Genomic DNA, 19,528 nt, shown 5'->3' on the forward strand with positions numbered 1-19,528 from the left:
TTACTCCGTAAAACATTAATGTTTTAATGAAAAATCTTCGCATTGTGTTTCTATCCAAAGACACTCAAAACTAGTTTTTCTTTCTGCTCAATTTTTGTCTTATAATGGGATCAATCATTTTTCAAAATTTTGAAGGCTTTTTTTTTAAAGTTTAAACAACCAGGCTAGCAAAAAAGGTACCCAATACATATTCATCTTATATCAAACAAGCTAATATTTCAGTACAAGGTAACTATACATAATATATACATTACACAGAGAATCACAAAAGCAAACACTACAGGCTCAGAACAAATCTTGAAAAAACCATGATATTCACATTGATTACAAGAACTCTAAAAATGATTGTAACAGTGAAACGGCACTTTAGTTTACAAAAAGTCACAAAAATATATATATATATATATATATATATATAGCCACCAAGAACTATGGGTTCCTTAAAAATACTAATAGCCAGATATAGTATATAAAATGTAAAGTGTATTTCAACATTTAAAAAAAACCCAAAACATTTGTCTTCCCATTAAGTCAATCAACATGCTAAAAAGCTTAGCTATGGTCAGCACAGACAGACAGCCGAGGGGTGTGTGTGTGTGGTTTGAATGAGATGTGGCTGGTGACCAGGGACTGGCACAGTTAAAGGGGAAAGTAGGTAAAGTCACATGCTACAATGGCCCTTTAGGAATTGATTCAGTCTTCTAACGACAACTTTATCTCCTTCCCTGTACGGTTTTTGTAACAGCCCAGAGACAAGACAGGTGTGCAGATGTTGGGCCAGGAAATACACTCTCTAGGGCTGTAGTTCGAATAAACCAGCAACATGCAGCATTATATATTAAATCGAACAACGGTGCCATCCATTTCAGGGGTCCCCAAATACTCCAGAAAAAGCAGCTGGAATAGGTTGATACAATATGGAGAATTTAAAGAAAAAGAGCCAACTTTTAAAACGGCACATTTTGCATTTTAAAAAACAATCGCATCTTTTAACAACACCAATTGGATTCTATTGATCAGCCTGCCTACTTGCCGCCCAATGATAACTTGCAAAGTACAGTAGGACCTAGGCGGGATTTTTTTTTTCCTAACATGGTCTGAGATCATGAGCAATATTTCATTTTGCCTTTATTAAAAAAAAAAAAATCAGAAAAGCCTTGTCGTCTGCAGGAAAGCAGCAAGCAAGAAAGGAAAGTCTGTTTGCATTTAATGCTATCCAAATACTCCTGGTTGCCCATGTTCTGTAGACTTTTGAGATACCCAGGGTTCAGATTTAGCCCTCTGCCCTCTTTAGGCTGGTGAGAAAAAAAATGAGTAACCCTCTCCCCACAAAAGAAAAGCAAACAAACAGGCCGATGCCATTATTCAAAATTTTGCATTATTAAAAAAATACAATTTTAATCTCTTTGGGGACCTGGGGCCTAGGGACTATAGTTTTTATAAAATATATATATATATTTATATATTTTGCTACACCGGCACTGGTTACTTAAACAAAAAGATTCACATTTACACTTTCCAGACAAATGGTAAGTGCCAAAACTAGAACTATTCTCAAAGACATTAACTGCTGTATTTGCATTAGAACTGGGAGCATGAAATTGGTCAGTCTGAGGAAAGATTAACTGATTAAAAAAAAAATGTTTTAAGAAGCTGGTGATAGAATATTTGCAATCCCAAAATGGCTATTTTATAACAGCTTGAAGAAAAAATGGAATTGTCTGCTTTTCTCTCCTCCTTTTGTCCCATGGGAGAAGTCAGAAGATAGGACTAAATAAATATCTCTCTTTCCATACTGAATTTGGGAACAGATGCTTTCCATGGGAATACAAGCCTTTCTCCCAATTCATTGGTACAAAAACGTGAATTGCATACATTGGACTCTGAGAGCACATTACAGATGGATAAACAGTCAAGCATATATCCTAGCACAGGGGTGTCAAACTCGTGGCCTCACATGATGTATCGGGAATTTCTCCCCCTTCATTAAACCGGGTGGGGGCATGATGCATCCGGCCTACGTTTGACACACCTGTCCTAGCAACTTTAAAGGACGGTGTTGCCTAAATTACCGATACTAACCTGTTTTACTAATAATCACCTGTTACTGACAGGCACAGTCCACAAAGAGAAAAAACAACTCTTTAGTATCTTGAAAAAAAGAAGCTTAAATTGAGACGAGTTCTATTCCATGAAAATCTAGAGAGCTTTTAAAGCTTTTTTAAGCTTTTTAAGTTCACTACTGGGCCATTTGGAAGCTGTTACCCGAATCGTTCTCTACAAGGAAGACAGTAGCAATATCTTGATGGGATGCCAAGGGTCTCCTTGAAAATTCAAATTGGGATGGAAGGGGAAAATCACCCATAATAAGTTGACCCAAGGGCCTGTCGCTAAGGAGAGGAGCGTCATTTGCTGCCCCTGCTGGCCAGGATAGAAAATGCTCAGGGCCTAAACAAGGCTTTCATGGGTGCTCCTTGAGTTGGGAACACTTGGCCACACTGCTTACTTAAAATAGGCTGTGCACAGAGCAGGGTTTATATTTTCAAGTTAAACGTGTGCGTTGCTGAAGACTTGATACCCCCTCTGCTTTTAGACTCTGAATACTTTCCTTGTTGCGTGCTTCACTTTGACCGCTGCTCACTAAAGTATGTCTGTCATCCTGTCTACCTTCTTCACATGTTGAGCCAAAGGGGGGAAACTTGAAAAAAAATGAGTTTGTTCACTGACAAACTCATAGCTCTGCCGATCGGAAATACTTATGTAAGGAAAGGTTTCTCTTTTGAGGGTGAGAGAAAAATGGACTAATCCCCAGTTGGATCGGAGCTTTATAAAATCCTGAAAATGTATCAGGGTATGGAAATTTTTGTGTGTGCTATAATATAACATGATAGGACAGGAATTACACAAATGTCTACCTTTCTGTAAGGTAAAATGTACCTTTTACATTTCAGGAAGCCAACCTTGTTCTGCTGTTATTTTCAAAAAGCACTCAATTTTTGAAATGTATTTTAAATATACATCATGTGTGCCTGAGCATATACAAAATATACAGCCTGCGCTAGCAAATTGCTCCCCATTACTGATCTCGTAGGTGGCAAAATGCACTGTGTAGGTCAAAAAAGGGCTCTGCGGATCAAGGTTAGATAGCCTCACAATTCTTGCTAGACTTTAAAGTCTATTATATTAAACTGATTTGCTTCCTATTCTGTTTAGATCTGAGGTAACCAATTTGCAACCCTTTCTTAATATTTATTGTATTTATTTTATATTCATCTATTTTGTTTGGAACGCAGTTAATATGTTAGTGTGATTGCTCCACTCTCCAAAAAAAGCGCTGTATTTTAATTTAGATGTTAAGACAACTCTCTCAATGAAATGTGTGACTAAATAGCTTTCATCTTACATATATGGAAGAAAATAAATAGCTTAATAATTACTAGATGAGTAAAATCACTGTATGTATAATGTAGCCAATGTCCTCCTTCCTGATATGAGATTTATTTTACTTAATAAATATTCTGAAACATTCCAACCTGAAAATATCCCTTACTAAAACATTTTTCTTTACCAATCTGGAAGAGTGACTTAATTTTTTTATTAAAATTCATTGGAAGAAAAATCTATGCCTATCTCATAAAATACTTTAAATTTAATCTTTGTTAATAATTATATCAAGCCCTTTAAGAAGTTGCAGAGAAGTACAAGTAATAGTCTCCTTGGATTAGGTGGATTTGCTAATTAAAAAAAATTCTTTGAAACTATTACTTCCAAAGCTTTTCATAAACGTCATTCACCACTGCATAAATATCAGTGCTTTTACAATTATTTAAACATTTCCCCCATTTATTGTGTTCTATTATATTCTTAGTCTGATAACATGAAATTTGAATTATTTATGTCCCCCTCATAAATCTCATCCTTAAAAAAAATAAAGATGGTTTAAACAAACCCAAATAGAGGGGAATAAAATATTACATATCATTTTAGACTTACCAATAAGATGCTGGCAACAAAACCAAAATTGCTGGCCTGTAAATGCCCTTTGTTGCCTTTAGAATCCTTTTAGGGGAAATAATAATTTGGTGATTGTTTGCTGGACCTGTACTTGAAGTCAGAGTAATGGCTTTTATGAAACCAGCTTGGCAAGGGTATATAAACAATTTAGAATAGGAACATTTTATCATTGCAAACAGGTCTTTTGTAAACAACTCTCACTGATTTGAAACTCGGCCTCTAAAGGAAAATAAATGGCTCTTTTTACTTAAAAAAAAACACAGGCTAATAAAATTGCAGTAAATAGCACACACATTCAGGCTAACTTGAAAAGAGCACATTAATGCGCCAAGGCGCTTTTGACTTTTGTTAACTCACTTCTCATTATACTTTCCTAGCATCCCAATTTGCAGGATTTCTTGACAGCTCAACTTCTGGAAATGAAGTTTTTGGATAAGGCCATTTGCATGAGAAGATTCTAAAAGGTATGGCCAGCACAGGTGAGCGAAACTCCACCCCACCTGTTTTGCCAAAGCCAATGAATCATCCGGTTTTAACGATGTGCATGCCACAGAACTGAAAGACTAAAAGTGATTCCTTCTAACTAAAAAAAAACAACACAAAATGATCAAACATCTACGACACTAGTTATTTAACTGCTTGAACTGGATACTGTAGTCAAAACAAATCTTCAACAACCATCAATATCTTTTTCCTTAACGAGAGGTACTGCGGAATTAGGGTGGCAAACCAATGCCAAAAGTTATTAGGCCTAATTTTGCACTTGGTGTGTGCTTGGCTGCTCTTCGAATGGAACCATCTTATTCTGACCAACTTTTTCCTCTGCATTTTCAAATGCTTCCATACAAGGGACCGTTTTAAGGTGTGAAGAATAGTGTAACATTGGTTGCAGTTTAGAGCTTTTAAACAGCATAGCTTATCAAATGGAAAGGGGGTACATTCACTCCGCCCCCTCCTGAAAATTAAATTAAAATGTACAAGACCAAAACACAGGCACTTTCCAAAAAGACGGACAAAAAAAATCCAAAAAACCCGAAATCAAACTTTTTGACTTATTCGATAGTGATAGACGAGAGCCCGGCCTTCGGGAGCTCCTCTCGGCCGGCCTCGGCGCTTGAGATGGTTTTTGGCTGCTCTGGCAGGTCATCTTCCTTTTCTAACAGCCCACTCAGAGGACCCAATGGGAAAGTGCTTTCGCAATTCTGCGTCGACGAGACCTGCGAAATAACCGGCATTTGGACAGAAGAGCTGCTTTCAAATCCATGCTCTCCTAGCTCGTACTGGCCAAGAGTCTCTTCATGTTCTTGGTTTAAGTAGTCTGGTACTAGGAAGTCACTGAAAAGGGGGCAAAAAGTTAGAAACAGGTTACTGGTCAGCAAGACACAGGTTGATGCTAACTGCAGCAATAGAGCTAAGCGAAGGATATCTACTTTTGCCAAGAAATGAGAATGGCCCGATTTTTAACAAAAGCACAACCTAGCATTGTGATGCCTGTTAAGATTTACGTGGTATATATAAACAACCTTAAAGCTTCTGCACCAAAAGCCTCCTTCACAAAAGAATAAATTTAAGGCTGGGCGGCAATTTAACACAAAGCTGATAAATTTAAAATGGGCAAAAGAAACTTTTCTATGATTGGCGGGCTTTTCAGTTCTATTGGGCATAGTCCAGGTAAAACAAAGCAAGGAAAATAAGGTATTAATGCAAAGCAATCTAAAAGCAACCTTTTTTTTTGTTTTTGTTTTGGATTACTTGAAATCCGGATCTACACTGACAGATGAATGTCATATTTTAAAACACTGACACAAGGCAGGGCCCCAACTGCAACATGGTATTCTATAAATGTGCTGGGCTCATTTTAGTTCCTGACCATTTCCGGCCTCAACCAAGTTGGCTGCAGATTACACAAAGTGGAACCCAGCACATCTTGAGGGTGCCGTGATGGACAAGACTTGAGTTCTGCCCAGGACCGCAATAAACCTGGCAACCTGACAGAAAAGGACACTACAGGTTGCGGTGAAATAGTACAGGTAGTCCTTGACTTACAATCACAACTGGGACCAGAATTTCCTTTGCCAAGAGCAAGGCGGCTGTTTATTTGAGTCACGCTGGATTTTATGACCTTTCCTCCATGTTTGTTATGCAAATCACTGCAGCTGTTAAGTGAATCAAATCTGGCTTCTCCCCATTGCCTTTGCTTGTTAGAAGTCAACTGGGAAGGTCTAAATGGCCCCCAGGATGGTATGATCACTGTAAACGCGTGCTGAATGTCAAGCGCCCAAATTTTGACCACGTGACCCCGGGGATGCTGCCATGGTCCTAACCAATGGTAAGTCACTTTTTTCAACGCTATTGTAACTTCGGTCGCTAAGCAAATGGTTGTGAAGTCGAGGACTACCTATACAAAAGAGGGTTTAGGGGGATAAAAATAAAGGTACGTTGCCCTAACAGTTTCGTTTTCTTTTTGTGCACCTCACCTGCTCTGGAAGTAGTTTGCTAGCTCTGACGCTTCATGGTTCAGACTCCTCAGATGAACGATTAAATTTCCAGAGTTGGTGAACATGGCGCCACATGTTTTGCACTCGTAAATCCGAGGCTTGCGGATAATGTGCCGGGAAACCCGCATGTGGTGTTTATATTCCCCGAAGGAAGTGAAAGTGGCACTACATATCTGGCACCGGAAACAGCGTTTACCTTCGTGCTTCAGGCGATGCATCTTTAGCGAGTAAGCCCGGGTGAACTTTTTCCCACAGCGGTCGCACTGAAATGGTTTAATGCCTGCGGAGAAGAAGAATAAGCAGAAAATCTTCACCACTGAAAAGCATCGGGAATAAAAATCCAGCCGCTTCTAATGGCAACGAGTCGGCCTATTTGCACCAAGGCTGTGTAAACTTCTAAAAACAAGAGGATAATTCGGTCCAAACTTCCAAGCACTGGATCCCATTTTCCCAAAACTAAGTCTTTAAATCTGTGACCTGAGTATTAAGTAAGATAAAGGTTATTCAGACCACCGTTCTCTTATTACATTCGAGAAAGCCCATCTGTTCAGTGCAAGAATGGACAAAAACATGTTAAGCCCAGCAGTGGTGCATCCTATTGATCGTAATTTCTGGTTTAATGGGTTTTGTTAATTTTATTCCGACTTGGGTCGGGGGCTGTAAGCCACTCAAGAGTTGTCACAATTGAAGGGATGTATCAATCAAAGTCAAAAAATACATTAAAAGTTTGTTAATTATTAAAAATAAAAGAATGAAGCATAAATCGGAGGCACATACCGAGGCCTACTAGGGGAGATATGTCATAATTATCTGGAACAATTATTAACTCATCTGTGTTAAAAACATAACCTCCTTTATAATTTTTAAAAGGGAGAAAATCTTATATTTATGTAAAACACCTTCCTATATTGCATGAAGCCAGGATTCAAGGATTCAATAGAATAAGAGAAATACATAAAGGTTAAAACCAGGTCTGATGCATTTATTACCATGTTCTTATTTCTAGAAAAAAAAAAAAAAACTCATATGAAGCATTCTGCTTTCCAGGCTAAATTCTCAGCTTTCCAGAAATCAAAGCCATTTTTTTTCCATTTTATTGCATTCTTGCAGTAGGGGCCATACATTGCTTCAAAACATTCAAGTAGTTAGCAACCACAACTGGGACCGTGGTTACAACTGTGCTTACAGTCTGACTTTACAGAGCCATGCTGCTAAACCTGTGTACTGTCATTGAACGAGGCAGTTGCTAAATGAGGACTACCTTTATAGGCTCTTGTTCAAATGATACCTTTGGGAAGTAGACCAACAGATATCCTTACCTGAGTGGATGAGCATGTGCTGTTTTAAGTTCTGAATACGGGTGAATCGAACACCACAAGTCGGACATTGAAAAGGTCTGTCAGGACCATTTGGGCTAGGTCTTTCTGTGCTGCTGGTTGTAGGAGCAATATAGAGCTGATAAGGGTATTGGACATTCTCCAGTCTGAAGAAGCAAATAAAGAACTCGTTTAGTAGCAGACCAAGAGGAAAAAGGGGAAGGGTACAAAATACCACATGAACATATTTCAGAAAGACAATAATGAAGACGTTAGGATCACAGACAAAGAATTGGAGATCATAAAGTATCAAGATATGAAAAATGAAGTTGAAAGATTATGGTAGCCGTGGTGGTTCCAATGGTTACTGGCACATTGGATGCCGTACCAAGAAATCTTGGATGGCACTTAGAAAATCTGTGCATGGATAATTTTTCCATCTGTTAGCTGCAAAAGACCACATTGCTTGGACCCACACATTACACCGATACCTATGACATCCTAGGTTCTTGAGAAGAGCTTAATGTGCACGAAGGCCAATATCAATTAAAGAACTGGCTGTTGTGACTTCTTGTTGCAAACAGATAATAATGCAACAATATCAAAAAAAAGTCTACCAAACCATATTAAATGACTGAATTCTGAATGATTGAAAAAGGTAATTTTAAACAAAGTGGAAGTCTTGAGGAAAGAGATGGGCCATTGTGTCATTGTGACACATTGTATGAAAATGAAGAGTTGCAATTAAAATATCGTCAGTGAACCTGGTATAAAATCCTGGTTATCATTTCAACAGCTGATACCTGAATGATTAAACTGGTGTACATTTGGAAAGGTCAGAAATATTTTGTGGGCACAAAATGTTATACAGTTATATCTATTCCAGATAATGTTGTTTAAACAATCCAAGTGCTGCGTAAGTGTGTTATGCTTTTAATTTTGCTTTTTTAAAATACCACTTAGCGGCCACATTAAATCTTTTGATATGTTCTTCTTTTTCTACCTCTAAATCTTTTTGGTAGATGTTCACTTGTATTTTTAAAAAGTGGGTATCTACTTGATTGAAAGTATGTCCCTAATGTGGACTACATAAAGGCTCAGATTTACTCTGTTCTGCTAATCCTGATTTTAACCACTCTAAAACTATGTTTGTTGTATTGCAAGCCAAGTTATCCATCATGGTATATGCACAAAACCCAAACATGTACATGAAAAGGAAGTTAGATTGTGGGGTGCTTGATGCTCTCCGGACTTGGTTGTTTTCTTCAATGCCTGTAAGAAAAGAACCAAACTCAGAGATCATCAAGGACCCCACAGTACAACCCTGAGCTTCCTTCTCTTGGAAGCTAGGTTGTCAGAAACCATGACTGCCTCAAGGTCACCTAGGAAACTCTATGTCTAAGTAGTATCCCAGCTTGAAAATTTCCTTGTTCTGCTTAGGAATGTAAAATGTAAAAAAATAGTCTGGTAACAGGCAGTGTGGATGGTGAACATTGGAGCTTTGTGTTCATGAACCTCATATCTTCAATCTCATGACTGGCTACTGGCTCTGAATTCCACTTGTTTAGAAAATCCTGCATTTTTCCAGGGATGGTTGAATTCAAAGGAGATACATGTCATGTTTGTCACCATCTTAGATGACTTAACACAGCAATCTATCTACAAGGATCTAGTTTAGGTGTTATACATCACTTTCCTCCAGCCTGACACTGTTGATAGCATGGCCAACTACTCCACTGGCTGGAAATTCTAGGAACCATAATAGAGACAAAATGAAGGTTGTTCTGCAGAATGCTTAGTATACTATATTTATACATACCGGTCATCATCTTCCACATGGATATTCCCACCAGAAGTACTCTGGAGTGTTGGTAATCCTTCAGTGACACCTTCATCTATTGAACCTAGGGGCAGTTAAATAAATCATACATATTAAGTTACAATTTAATGGAACCATAGCAATGATTTTTTTTTCATCCTTCTCATAACTTTTTCACTAACAACAGTTAGTTATGCTAGTTAGTAAAATATGCTGCCATATTTAAGAATTCTGTTATAACACAATAGGATAATGATGTAAAGCAATCTGCATAATTTATAAAGAACAAACTTTAATAAATTTGGCCTATATGAATTCAAGAGATTTTTCAGGAGGCTTAGATACATATTAAATGGAGGCAGGAGACTGTAATTACAAAGCCAGTTCGTTTAAACAATGCCCAAGGAAGGCTAAACAGTATAATGCAGAGGCAAAAACAAATAATTGCAAAGCTCATATTCTTCCTGATAACTTTTCTCCAGATTTGTGTTGCTTATAGCTCCGTACATCCCAAAGAGTCCTAACTGAAGTTGAGTGTGTCTAAAGCAAAATTAATGGAAAAAAGATGAGGATTTGCTGTCCGTTAAATGTGCAGCATTTATTAGTATTGTGTTTCTACTCATCTGAAGCCATTTCAAAACTGTGAACGGTGAAAAGGTGCAGGAGGAAGATTTGTTAAATGTGGTGAGATTATTAGTCCCTCAATATAGTACAGTAGTCCTGGACCAGAGGTGGTATTCAGCCGATTCGAATTGGTTCTGGTGTACCGGTAGTGGAATTTTGAGCGAAGCGCTCTCTCAGAATCAGTAGGAAAAAATTTGGAAACCCACCACTGTCCTGGACTTACGACCACAATTGAGCCCAAAATTTCTGTTGTGAGGTATTTGTTAAGTGAGTTTCAGTTGTTAAGTGAATCTGGCAATCTCCCCATTGACTTTGCTTGTCACAAGGTTGCAAAACATGATCTTGGAACACAGCAACAGTCATAAATATGAACCAGTTGCCAAGCAGCTGAATTCTGATCACGTGACCATGGGGATGCTGCAAAGGTGACATTTTTCAATGTCGTCAACTTTGAACGGTCACTAAATGAACTGTTGTATGTCGAGGACTACCTGTACAGCCTGGGAGGTCTTTTACTGTGCATGTCATTTACTGGAAACCACATTCCAAAGCAGATTACTATTTTGGATTCTGAGTGTGTGATATCTTAAACCACATACATCCAGTTTTCCAGGAGACAGAACTCTGCCGCTATTTCTAAGGAATCAGGACTTGCTTCATTTGTTATTAACTCATGGCTACCAACAGAACTAGAAGTCCCATTTAATTCATTGGAATTTATTCCTGAGTCAGTACAATCACAATATTAGGCTACTTATATTGTTTGGAATTGCTAAAATAACTTGGGTTTCAATGTGTTTAAAAACTGAAAGCTGTGGTGACCTGGATATTTACAGAATGCTGTGGGTATAGGATTCCAGTGTGACCCTGAAAAACCATTAGGGCTGGTAAGTTTGTTTTTAGTGTTCGACATCTACGAAAAAGAAACTAGCATCAATTTAAGGCACTGACTTCTGTTTAACTGTAATATGCTATTGTTCTCCATCAATATCTGACTGGTTTAGAAAACAATGAGGGAAAGAAAGGATCGTTGTTCAGTAATGAGATAAATGTCTCCTAAACATGATTGTGGGTTCCAGTTATAGGCGCCTTCATTTAAAGGATTGTCATCTTAGATTTAAAAAAGAAGAAAGGCTTCTTTGAGCCAAATCTGAATCTTGATCACTTCACAATCAAGACCATTTAATTTCTGTTACCAAGAATACTCTCTTCCAGAATTTTTTTTTAACCTCTCAATATAGCCTTGAATCTTGAATTTTCTGGTGGTTCAATTCATGGATTATCAGGTTTGATTTTGCTTAGTTTTTCTGAAGTTCATCTAGATGTTGCTACATGAATCAAAAGCCTTATAGCATAAGGCATATGTCGGCATATTATATTTTAAATATTAAGGGTACTGTCAGTGCTAATTGAAAATGACTAGACAATATGCATATATCTCCAATTGCACTCAAAATGGTATTTATAAAGTCTTATCCAGTGGTGAGATTCAAATAATTTAACAACCGGTTCTCTGCCCTAATGATTTCTTCCAAAAACACTTCACCAAACTGCTCAGAAAGTTAACAACTGGTTCTCCCGAACTGCTGTGAACTGGCTGAATTCCACCACTGGTCTTATCAGATGACTTTTAAATTTAATTATGGGTAAATGAGATGCCAGCATAATATGGTCCAAGAGAATGGGGTTAGAGATATACTTTCAAATCATAAAGCCTGAGTTGGAAGGGACTATATCAGTCAACAGGTCTAACCTTCTGCTAAATGCTGGTGGAAAAATGAAAACAACCAAACAAATAACAATCTAGAAGTTATATTGGTAAAGGCATTCCAATTCATGTTAATATAATGAAGATAAAGTGCATCCTAGTGATGGCTAAAATTCTCAATGCACCGAGTGACAAGCTGATGGGTGATTTTTTTTCCTGTTCATGTATCCATGCAGTAAAGCAAGCCCAATCTCTCTTTTTCTCTCTAATGTAACATTTGAAACATTTTTATGCATCACTAAAAAAAAAAAAAGGCTCAAATGACCTACAAAAATTTGAAGTAAACCAATCCCCATGGAAGAGTATCCCTAAAAGGATCAGAAGTGGGGGAAAAACAAACTGGGGATGCTAAATTTTTACTGCAGCTACTTTTTGGACTATATCTAAACTACTGCTGACAAAGGAGTCCTTTTCATCAATGACCTTTTTTTTTTTTGGATGCAACCAGCAACTTGTCTAAAACTATTTGATATCCCAGGAAACTGTCAACACTCATACCACTTTTAAGGTCTTGCATCTTCAGACGGAATAATACAAACTGTTAGTATGAACAAAGGAGCATGAAAATCAAACATGTTGTTTGTCCCAGCTCTATACTGATGGCTTTGCAGCTGGAACCCCATTGCTGCCTTCATGCAAATGAGAAAATTCAGTTGGCATGGCCAAAGCCTGCATTCTTTTTTGCGCACATTCAGCCAAACTGATCAGGAAAGACGCAGAGTGACATTTTGTTCACCACACTACCTATATAACATAAAAATGCAAAATGCCTTTAATCAACACTGATGGTCCACTCAATTATATGGATTTTTAAAAAAGAATAGTAACAAATATGGTGGGTCTGAGATGTTTGGGGAGATGGTCTGTTTTGATAAGAACCATGTTTGGGTAAATACATTTGAAATGCATGCCTGATTTCCTTACTTTGGGATACCATATTAGTTTTACAGTATAAAATGTTTGTAAACTATATATTCAATAATATCAGTGTATTAAATAATCTTTGATTGTTTTACAAATCAAAATGTTTCTGTTGATAAAAAGCATTTTGGAAGGTTTTTGTTTACTGTGAGAACATTGTTCCAAGCTTTTGCTTAACAAATTAACTTCATTTAAAAAGCTATGGCTGAGCTCCATAGATGGATTTCTGTAGTCATTTTCCTCCGTTGTATAGTTTATTAATGCACTGGGGTTTAAGAGAAAGTAAGTTTAAAAAGCTGGCTATTGTATTTTTAAACACCCAACAAGAAATTCTACTTAATATGCCAATTTTTTTTTAAAGTATGCTGATTTTGAAGAATTACTTACTGACAACACTTAAAACGATTTAATAAATCAAATATTTATTATTTATAAGTTTATTATTTGTATTATGTATAAATAAAACAAAATGGAAATCATCAAAACTTGTTTTGGTTTATAAATCTCCTGCGTTAAAATATTGTGCATTATATTCTATCTAAATTGTTCTAATTATTTGGCAAACACTTTCTGATCTAATGTAAATCACAAAGCTATGATGGGAATTGGTGTTATTTTAATCAGAAACAAAATAAATTTGCTCTTTAATGAATTTCTATTTGCATCTTCTTACCTTTTCTACTCTAGAAATGACTATCATACTTTTAAAATTACTGTAATATACCTCCAAATGAAGATGCAGTGAAGTAAGCAATCATTATTATAAGACATGGTGCTCAATATTTCTGGCCCGATAGGTTCATCTGATATTTTGAGAAATGCTGTGGATGCTCTAACCTACCCAGTTAAGAATGGCTACAATAACTGCCCTGGGAGACACACCAAGCTCTAATTTACATACCAAGGATGCTACCTTCATCCCCTTCTAGTCTCATTCCATGAAAGGATACCCCATATGACTCCATTTTATATTTGTCATCTTTCCAGACAGGCATACCCACAAAACTGGGCAGCCAATACCTATTGTTTTGTTTTCTAAAATTGCTTAAAAGGTCCATTCCAAAACCATGGACACCTATAGAAATTAAGAATGAAACTGAGGCAGGCCATTTTGCTTAGAAACTTAAGTGTTCCATTTTTTAATTAAAATACTCCTTTAAAACAAAACGTCAGGCAGGGCAAGGAGAATTCCATGGGCATAATTAGTGCCCTAGGGAAATTGTCTCAGGGAGGGCAATTTAAATAATCTAGAAATTCATGTCCCAAACCTCCAAAATAGACTCGATGATGACATGTGTAGCTCCTAAGAAAACCAGCAAGAAATTGAATGAGTATGAAAAAGATAGCAAAGAACTGAATACTAAACTATGCTCCAGATCACTGAGGTTTCTTTGGAACATTCATAGAACAAAAAACCTGAATCAGAATTGGAAGATATCTTCCTCATATGATAATTCAACTCCTTCTCATTCAGCTATAACAGTAAGAAAAATCCCACAACTGAAGAAGATAAACGATTAAAAAGCACAATTAAAACACATGCACATAAACAATTTTTGCGGGGTGGAATGGGGAATGTGTGCAGGGCAAGTTTCATTGCCACAAGATGTCCATATCCTAGATGTATGTCTAGGGCACTTGTACAGTTTTCCAGGGGCTTCTGTGGGAGGAGGTTTTCTTAAAGACTATACTTTCCCTCTTAGCAATTGATTTTAGCCATTTCTTTTCTTGAAAAGTCATTACAAAGGTCATGTCCTTATTTCACACAATTAAGATGTTACTCTGCTCCAATAATGAATCTGTATGACTAACTACATGTCACTGGAAATTTATTTCCTGAACTCCCATTTCCATGTGTTGAATGGTTTAGATTGGATTACGTTAGTCTGGTAAAACTAGTTTTGTTCCAAGGGCTGCAGGAAAATAAATTTTGCCTTTCTTATTGACAAACCACACTGTCATATTTCTGGCAGTTTAGATATATGGGTATCTAATAATACTGTAAAAACCATTCACCTTTGTTTTTCTTCTATTCAAAAATTCACAACTGCTAAAAAAAAAAAAGGCAAAACAATTTAACTTGAACTGAAACGTAGCCAATATCTATTGTTAACATAACAGCTATTCAAAATACGATGCAAGAAACAGCAATGTAATTTTACTGAGGCATTGCCACTACAACTATTTCCTGCTTCCCCAAAGCAGCAACAAAACTGAATTTCTTTGATTTAGGTGTTTTCTTCTTGGGAGTTTCAAAACAGAAGGGACAACTCTTCTCTTGCCTTGCTGTGCAAAGTGTAATAACTCGTCAGGAAATAAGGCCCACTGACTCAATAGAACTTCTAGTGTAGATTGTAGACTGGTTTATTACTTTTAACTTGTTTTCTACAGAAAGTATCTAAAATGGCTTGTGGAAAATGTTTAACATATCACAAATCAAAGCAATTATTTATGTGCACGTCAAATAACGTTTAAAATTGTAAGAAAGGAGATTGAATTTGACAAATCATTTTGTCTGAAATACAGTGAAAACAGTCAACTTTTACAAGATACGGCACTGGTACTTCTTGCGAACCACTTGCAAACTCAGAAGGAACCTAAAGAAACAATGAAACACACATAGATTTAAGTGATTCTACCTATAGAAGATGACTGCGGACTGATCAAAAGGTCCTCCTGAACTTGTTCACTCCCAGGGACTGTCTGCTGGTCACTCAAAGAACTTTGGGATGCACTAACAGGCTGAGATACTTCCTCATGTACTTCTTCATCACTCAACCTTTCCACTTTTACACGCACATCTTCTTCAATCACCAGGGGTGAACTGGTTTTTGTGCTCTCACACGTCATATAATCGGAAATTCTTCTAGATGCTTCAGAGGGACCAGGCACTTCTAGAGTCCGCGAATTTTCTACTTGTTTCACTTTTTCTGACTGGAGCCTTCGGTCAATTCCAAAAGGAAAAGTCCAAGGAAAAGATAAGGAAGAGTCTACAGGATGACTTCTACTCTCTGCATAGGAAGCCGAAGTAGTCAAAACTTGTGGGGAGTTTGTCTGGGTGTTACACTTAAGTGGACTTTCTGGGGACATTACAATATAGCTTTTACGCTTCCGCCGCGATTCTCTGCAGACAGGTATGGTTCTTTCTACCACACTGCATTCCGAGGAAACTGGAGAAAGACTGCCATCCCGTGATGTAAAGTTGCAGTTTGCACTGTTTTCCTGGCCTGTATCTAGCACCTTTTCTTGCTGACTACTGGGGGTGTTCCATAAAATACTTGACTTCATAAACTCAGAACAGGTGCTAGCAACACTGAACATTTGCATATAGCTAGCAGCAGCCAAGACATCAATAATGTTTTCAGTGTTAATAGACAATGTTGCAGTGTAGGCATATTCCAGAAGAGGCAGAAAGCCAGTCACAGTCACGTGATGCAAGTCAAGTACACTCTGGCTATCATCTTCTGCTTGGCCAACCAATTTGGAACGGAAGAAGTCACTGCAAGCTGCCAGAACTACCTTGTGTGCTCTGAAGATTTTATCTTGGACACGAATGGTGATGTCACAGAAATGTCCATCATTACGTAGCATGTTCAGCTTTCCAAGCATCTCCTGGCTGTGAGCTGGGGAACTGTGGGTAAATGTTTTGACGCCCATTTTAGTTGTATACTTGCTGCGACAAATATTCAAAATGGACCTAGAAAAGAAAAAAAAGGGGGTTCAGTTTTTTCAGTTACATAATTATGTAAAAGCTAAAACTCTGGGAATTTATCATAAAACACGTCATTAATATGTGCTTAGGAGTGCTAGTTAAATAATGTTTCTGTGTTTGCTAACTTGGTGAAAATATATTACTTGTTTGTCAATTATTTCAAACAAGACATACAAGACTGAAATGTTGTATTTGTGTCAACGGAAAATAAAGGCTACGTGAACTGTTCTTATTAACAAAAATCTGCTTAATCACAGATGTGAATGCTCCTTTCCCGTCTTTGATGCTATGTCAGAATCTTTGCTTGATATATTCTCAGAATAAGGCCAAACTGTAGTTAGTTTAAACAATGGTAAGACGTAGTATCTAAGTAAATTTTCAGGAGATTGCAAGTAGTGCAAATATTGTAATCAAATCTCGTCCAGCATTGCTAGCTATAAATATGGTTTGCCTCTTTTATGATTTTTACAGGAACATGAAATAAAATTTTACATTTCCTGAAGTGAAATTATTCTTGGTAAATTACTGATTACTCTGCTTCAATAGGAATTTTGACAAAATTATAATCCAATCATCATTAATAGTGTACAACTGTGCTTGCAGGAAAATTTAGAAAAATACAATATATAATTATTTGAAACTTGAATTGTAATAGTTAAATGCTGATATATAATACTCTGGACAGTTTAGTAAACAAAGACTTTTATGCTAAAGCTTGGATTCCCCTATAACACACATTGTAAGAAGCTCAGACTTTGTAAGTCCACCGCTTCAAATCCTTAATCAATCATGTAGATTAGATTTCAAGCTAATGTAGACTCAAGAATAATTAATCCTGTCAGAGTTCACTTGCCTATTAAATAAGTGATCGAACTTGATTGCAAATATGAAAAAAAAATACTCTTCAGTAATTTCAGAAAATTAAGATACTGTGTCAAAAGTATTTGCATAATCTTTTTGACATAATAAAATCACATGAGGTGAGTCAATAATATTTTCAAGTGTTGTCAAGAATGTAATTGCTCCATCTGATACCACAGCTGCTTTCAGTAATACTCATGGATTTCTAAATATAGTAGAACTTTCTCTTATACTAAAATGGGCATTTAAGGTCACCTTCTTACAGATGATCTTATCTGAAAGATAATGCGTAGGCATGACTGATCATGTTTTTAAAGCTATACAATTCTAAATAAGTCTTGGGGTGGGGGTTGATTATGTTACATGTCTGCGTAGTATACAATCAGGTAATTTAATGTGTTTGTGTATACACAAATATAGAAAGATATGGTTGGGATACTCGAAACAGTACACAATAAAGTACAAACGGCAGGCTATAATCACATACACAGCACATACCAAATGATACCCATTGAGCTCAGCAAGTCTAGCAGACGTATTTATTTACATAATCCTGCCTTTCATTTAGGAACTCAAGGTGACATATATAACACAACTGTACCTCCTCCTGTTTTCCCTCATAACTTTCTAGTGAGACAGATTCCACTGAGAATGCATGACCGGCCCAAGACAGCCACAGTGAGATTACTTGAATTAAGAGTAACAGTAGGCAGATTTTTACTATATCCTGCCTTTGCTTAAGGTTGGGTACACAGTGCATTTTCATCTTATTTCCCCCACCCTCCAAACAAAAATCATGAGAGAATGGTTGCCCCAAAGTCATCCAGTGACCTTCCTTAGATGAGAATGAACTAGAATCAGAATCTTCTTAGATTCAACAATTTAACTACTACATTATTTATCTATGCTGGTTCTTGTAGATTAAATACGGATCCAATGTGGTTCTACTGATCCATTCTAATGCGTAACACTGTATTTTTAATGCACCATTTCCTAATAAAAATCTACAAAATAAATTATTAGGTTGAGTTTTGAATAGCTATTGTTTATTTTAATGAAGTTATAAAGCTATGCTAAAGTCTGTATATATACATATATTTTAAAGAATTACAGAATAGAAACAATGTTAAAAGTAGTAAAATAACCCTGTAGTACAATAAACTAGAATTACAACCTTAAAACAAATTAAAAGTCAAAAATAAAGAAAACCTAAACATAAAAAGGCCAGATAAATAAACATTTTAATCTGGGTCAAAAGAATAATAATTCTTAACCAATACTGTAGGGGACGTGTTTTACCAAGAAGGGATAAGCATAAGAATAAATATCTTGTCCTGTTATGCTAAGTAACAATATTTGAATTCACACATTATAGTATAAGAAATAATTAGTATTTTAGTGGAAAAAATAACATATTAAATTATAATCAAAGCTACATTTTGATCTAAAAATATCACATTTGATCATATAATACTATGTTGCAAACTTGTAGGAGCCCTGTGCTAGAGTTCCAATTAAGTTACTGTATTTTCATTTAAAAAGTCTGCAATAAATACCGTACCTTTGCCAAATACTGTACAACTATCATCCAAAACTTACTTCAAACAATAATGACTGCACTTATTTGTACATATACTGAATTGCTAGGAAAAGCACACATCAAGTTATTTCTTTAGCAATTACATGAAGTAACTTTCTAACCATTCATGTTGCCTCTTTTAGATTTTTGACCCAGTCAATACTTCGCCCATACCAATCCATCTCTCATGCCCCCAGTATGGCTAAACTTAATTGTTATCACATTGTTCTACTGAAACATTCAAGGTGTGTATGGTTTTGCTAATCCATCAACTTCTACTGACATCAGTTACTTCTGTACAAGGAACTGACTTTCAGGAATCTTGTTCAAGTTTAAACAAGACAAGCATTAGGTACTTGCTCTCGCCCTTTCTACACTAATGTAACTTTACAATGAATTAATTGTCTAAATGAAAT

At 36.6% G+C, this 19,528-nt stretch overlaps 1 protein-coding gene across 2 annotated transcripts in view; it reads right to left on the reverse strand.

Moving 5' to 3' along the window:
• The window catches only part of ZBTB44 (zinc finger and BTB domain containing 44), a 25,564-nt gene continuing 6,036 nt past the window's right edge, over nucleotides 1-19,528 (reverse strand). Inside the window, exons 2-7 of one of the 2 annotated variants that reach the window (XR_015750370.1) lie at nucleotides 15,600-16,657; nucleotides 9,648-9,732; nucleotides 7,832-7,995; nucleotides 6,492-6,792; nucleotides 3,976-5,349; nucleotides 1-3,918 (exon numbers count right to left, since the gene is read on the reverse strand). Coding sequence is in view for 1 of the 2 variants with exons in the window: in XM_026678604.2 (XP_026534389.1) it covers nucleotides 5,067-5,349; nucleotides 6,492-6,792; nucleotides 7,832-7,995; nucleotides 9,648-9,732; nucleotides 15,600-16,617 (1,851 nt within the window). In the remaining variant the exon portion in view is untranslated. Of the gene's footprint in view, nucleotides 5,350-6,491; nucleotides 6,793-7,831; nucleotides 7,996-9,647; nucleotides 9,733-15,599; nucleotides 16,658-19,528 lie in introns of both variants that reach the window. The other variant, XM_026678604.2, reaches the window with a different exon arrangement.

This window comes from Notechis scutatus, chromosome 7, assembly GCF_049901735.1.
Source record: "Notechis scutatus isolate UNSWTSFEM ecotype Mainland chromosome 7, rNotScu1.2, whole genome shotgun sequence".
In the NCBI taxonomy this organism is placed as follows: Eukaryota; Metazoa; Chordata; class Lepidosauria; order Squamata; family Elapidae; genus Notechis; species Notechis scutatus.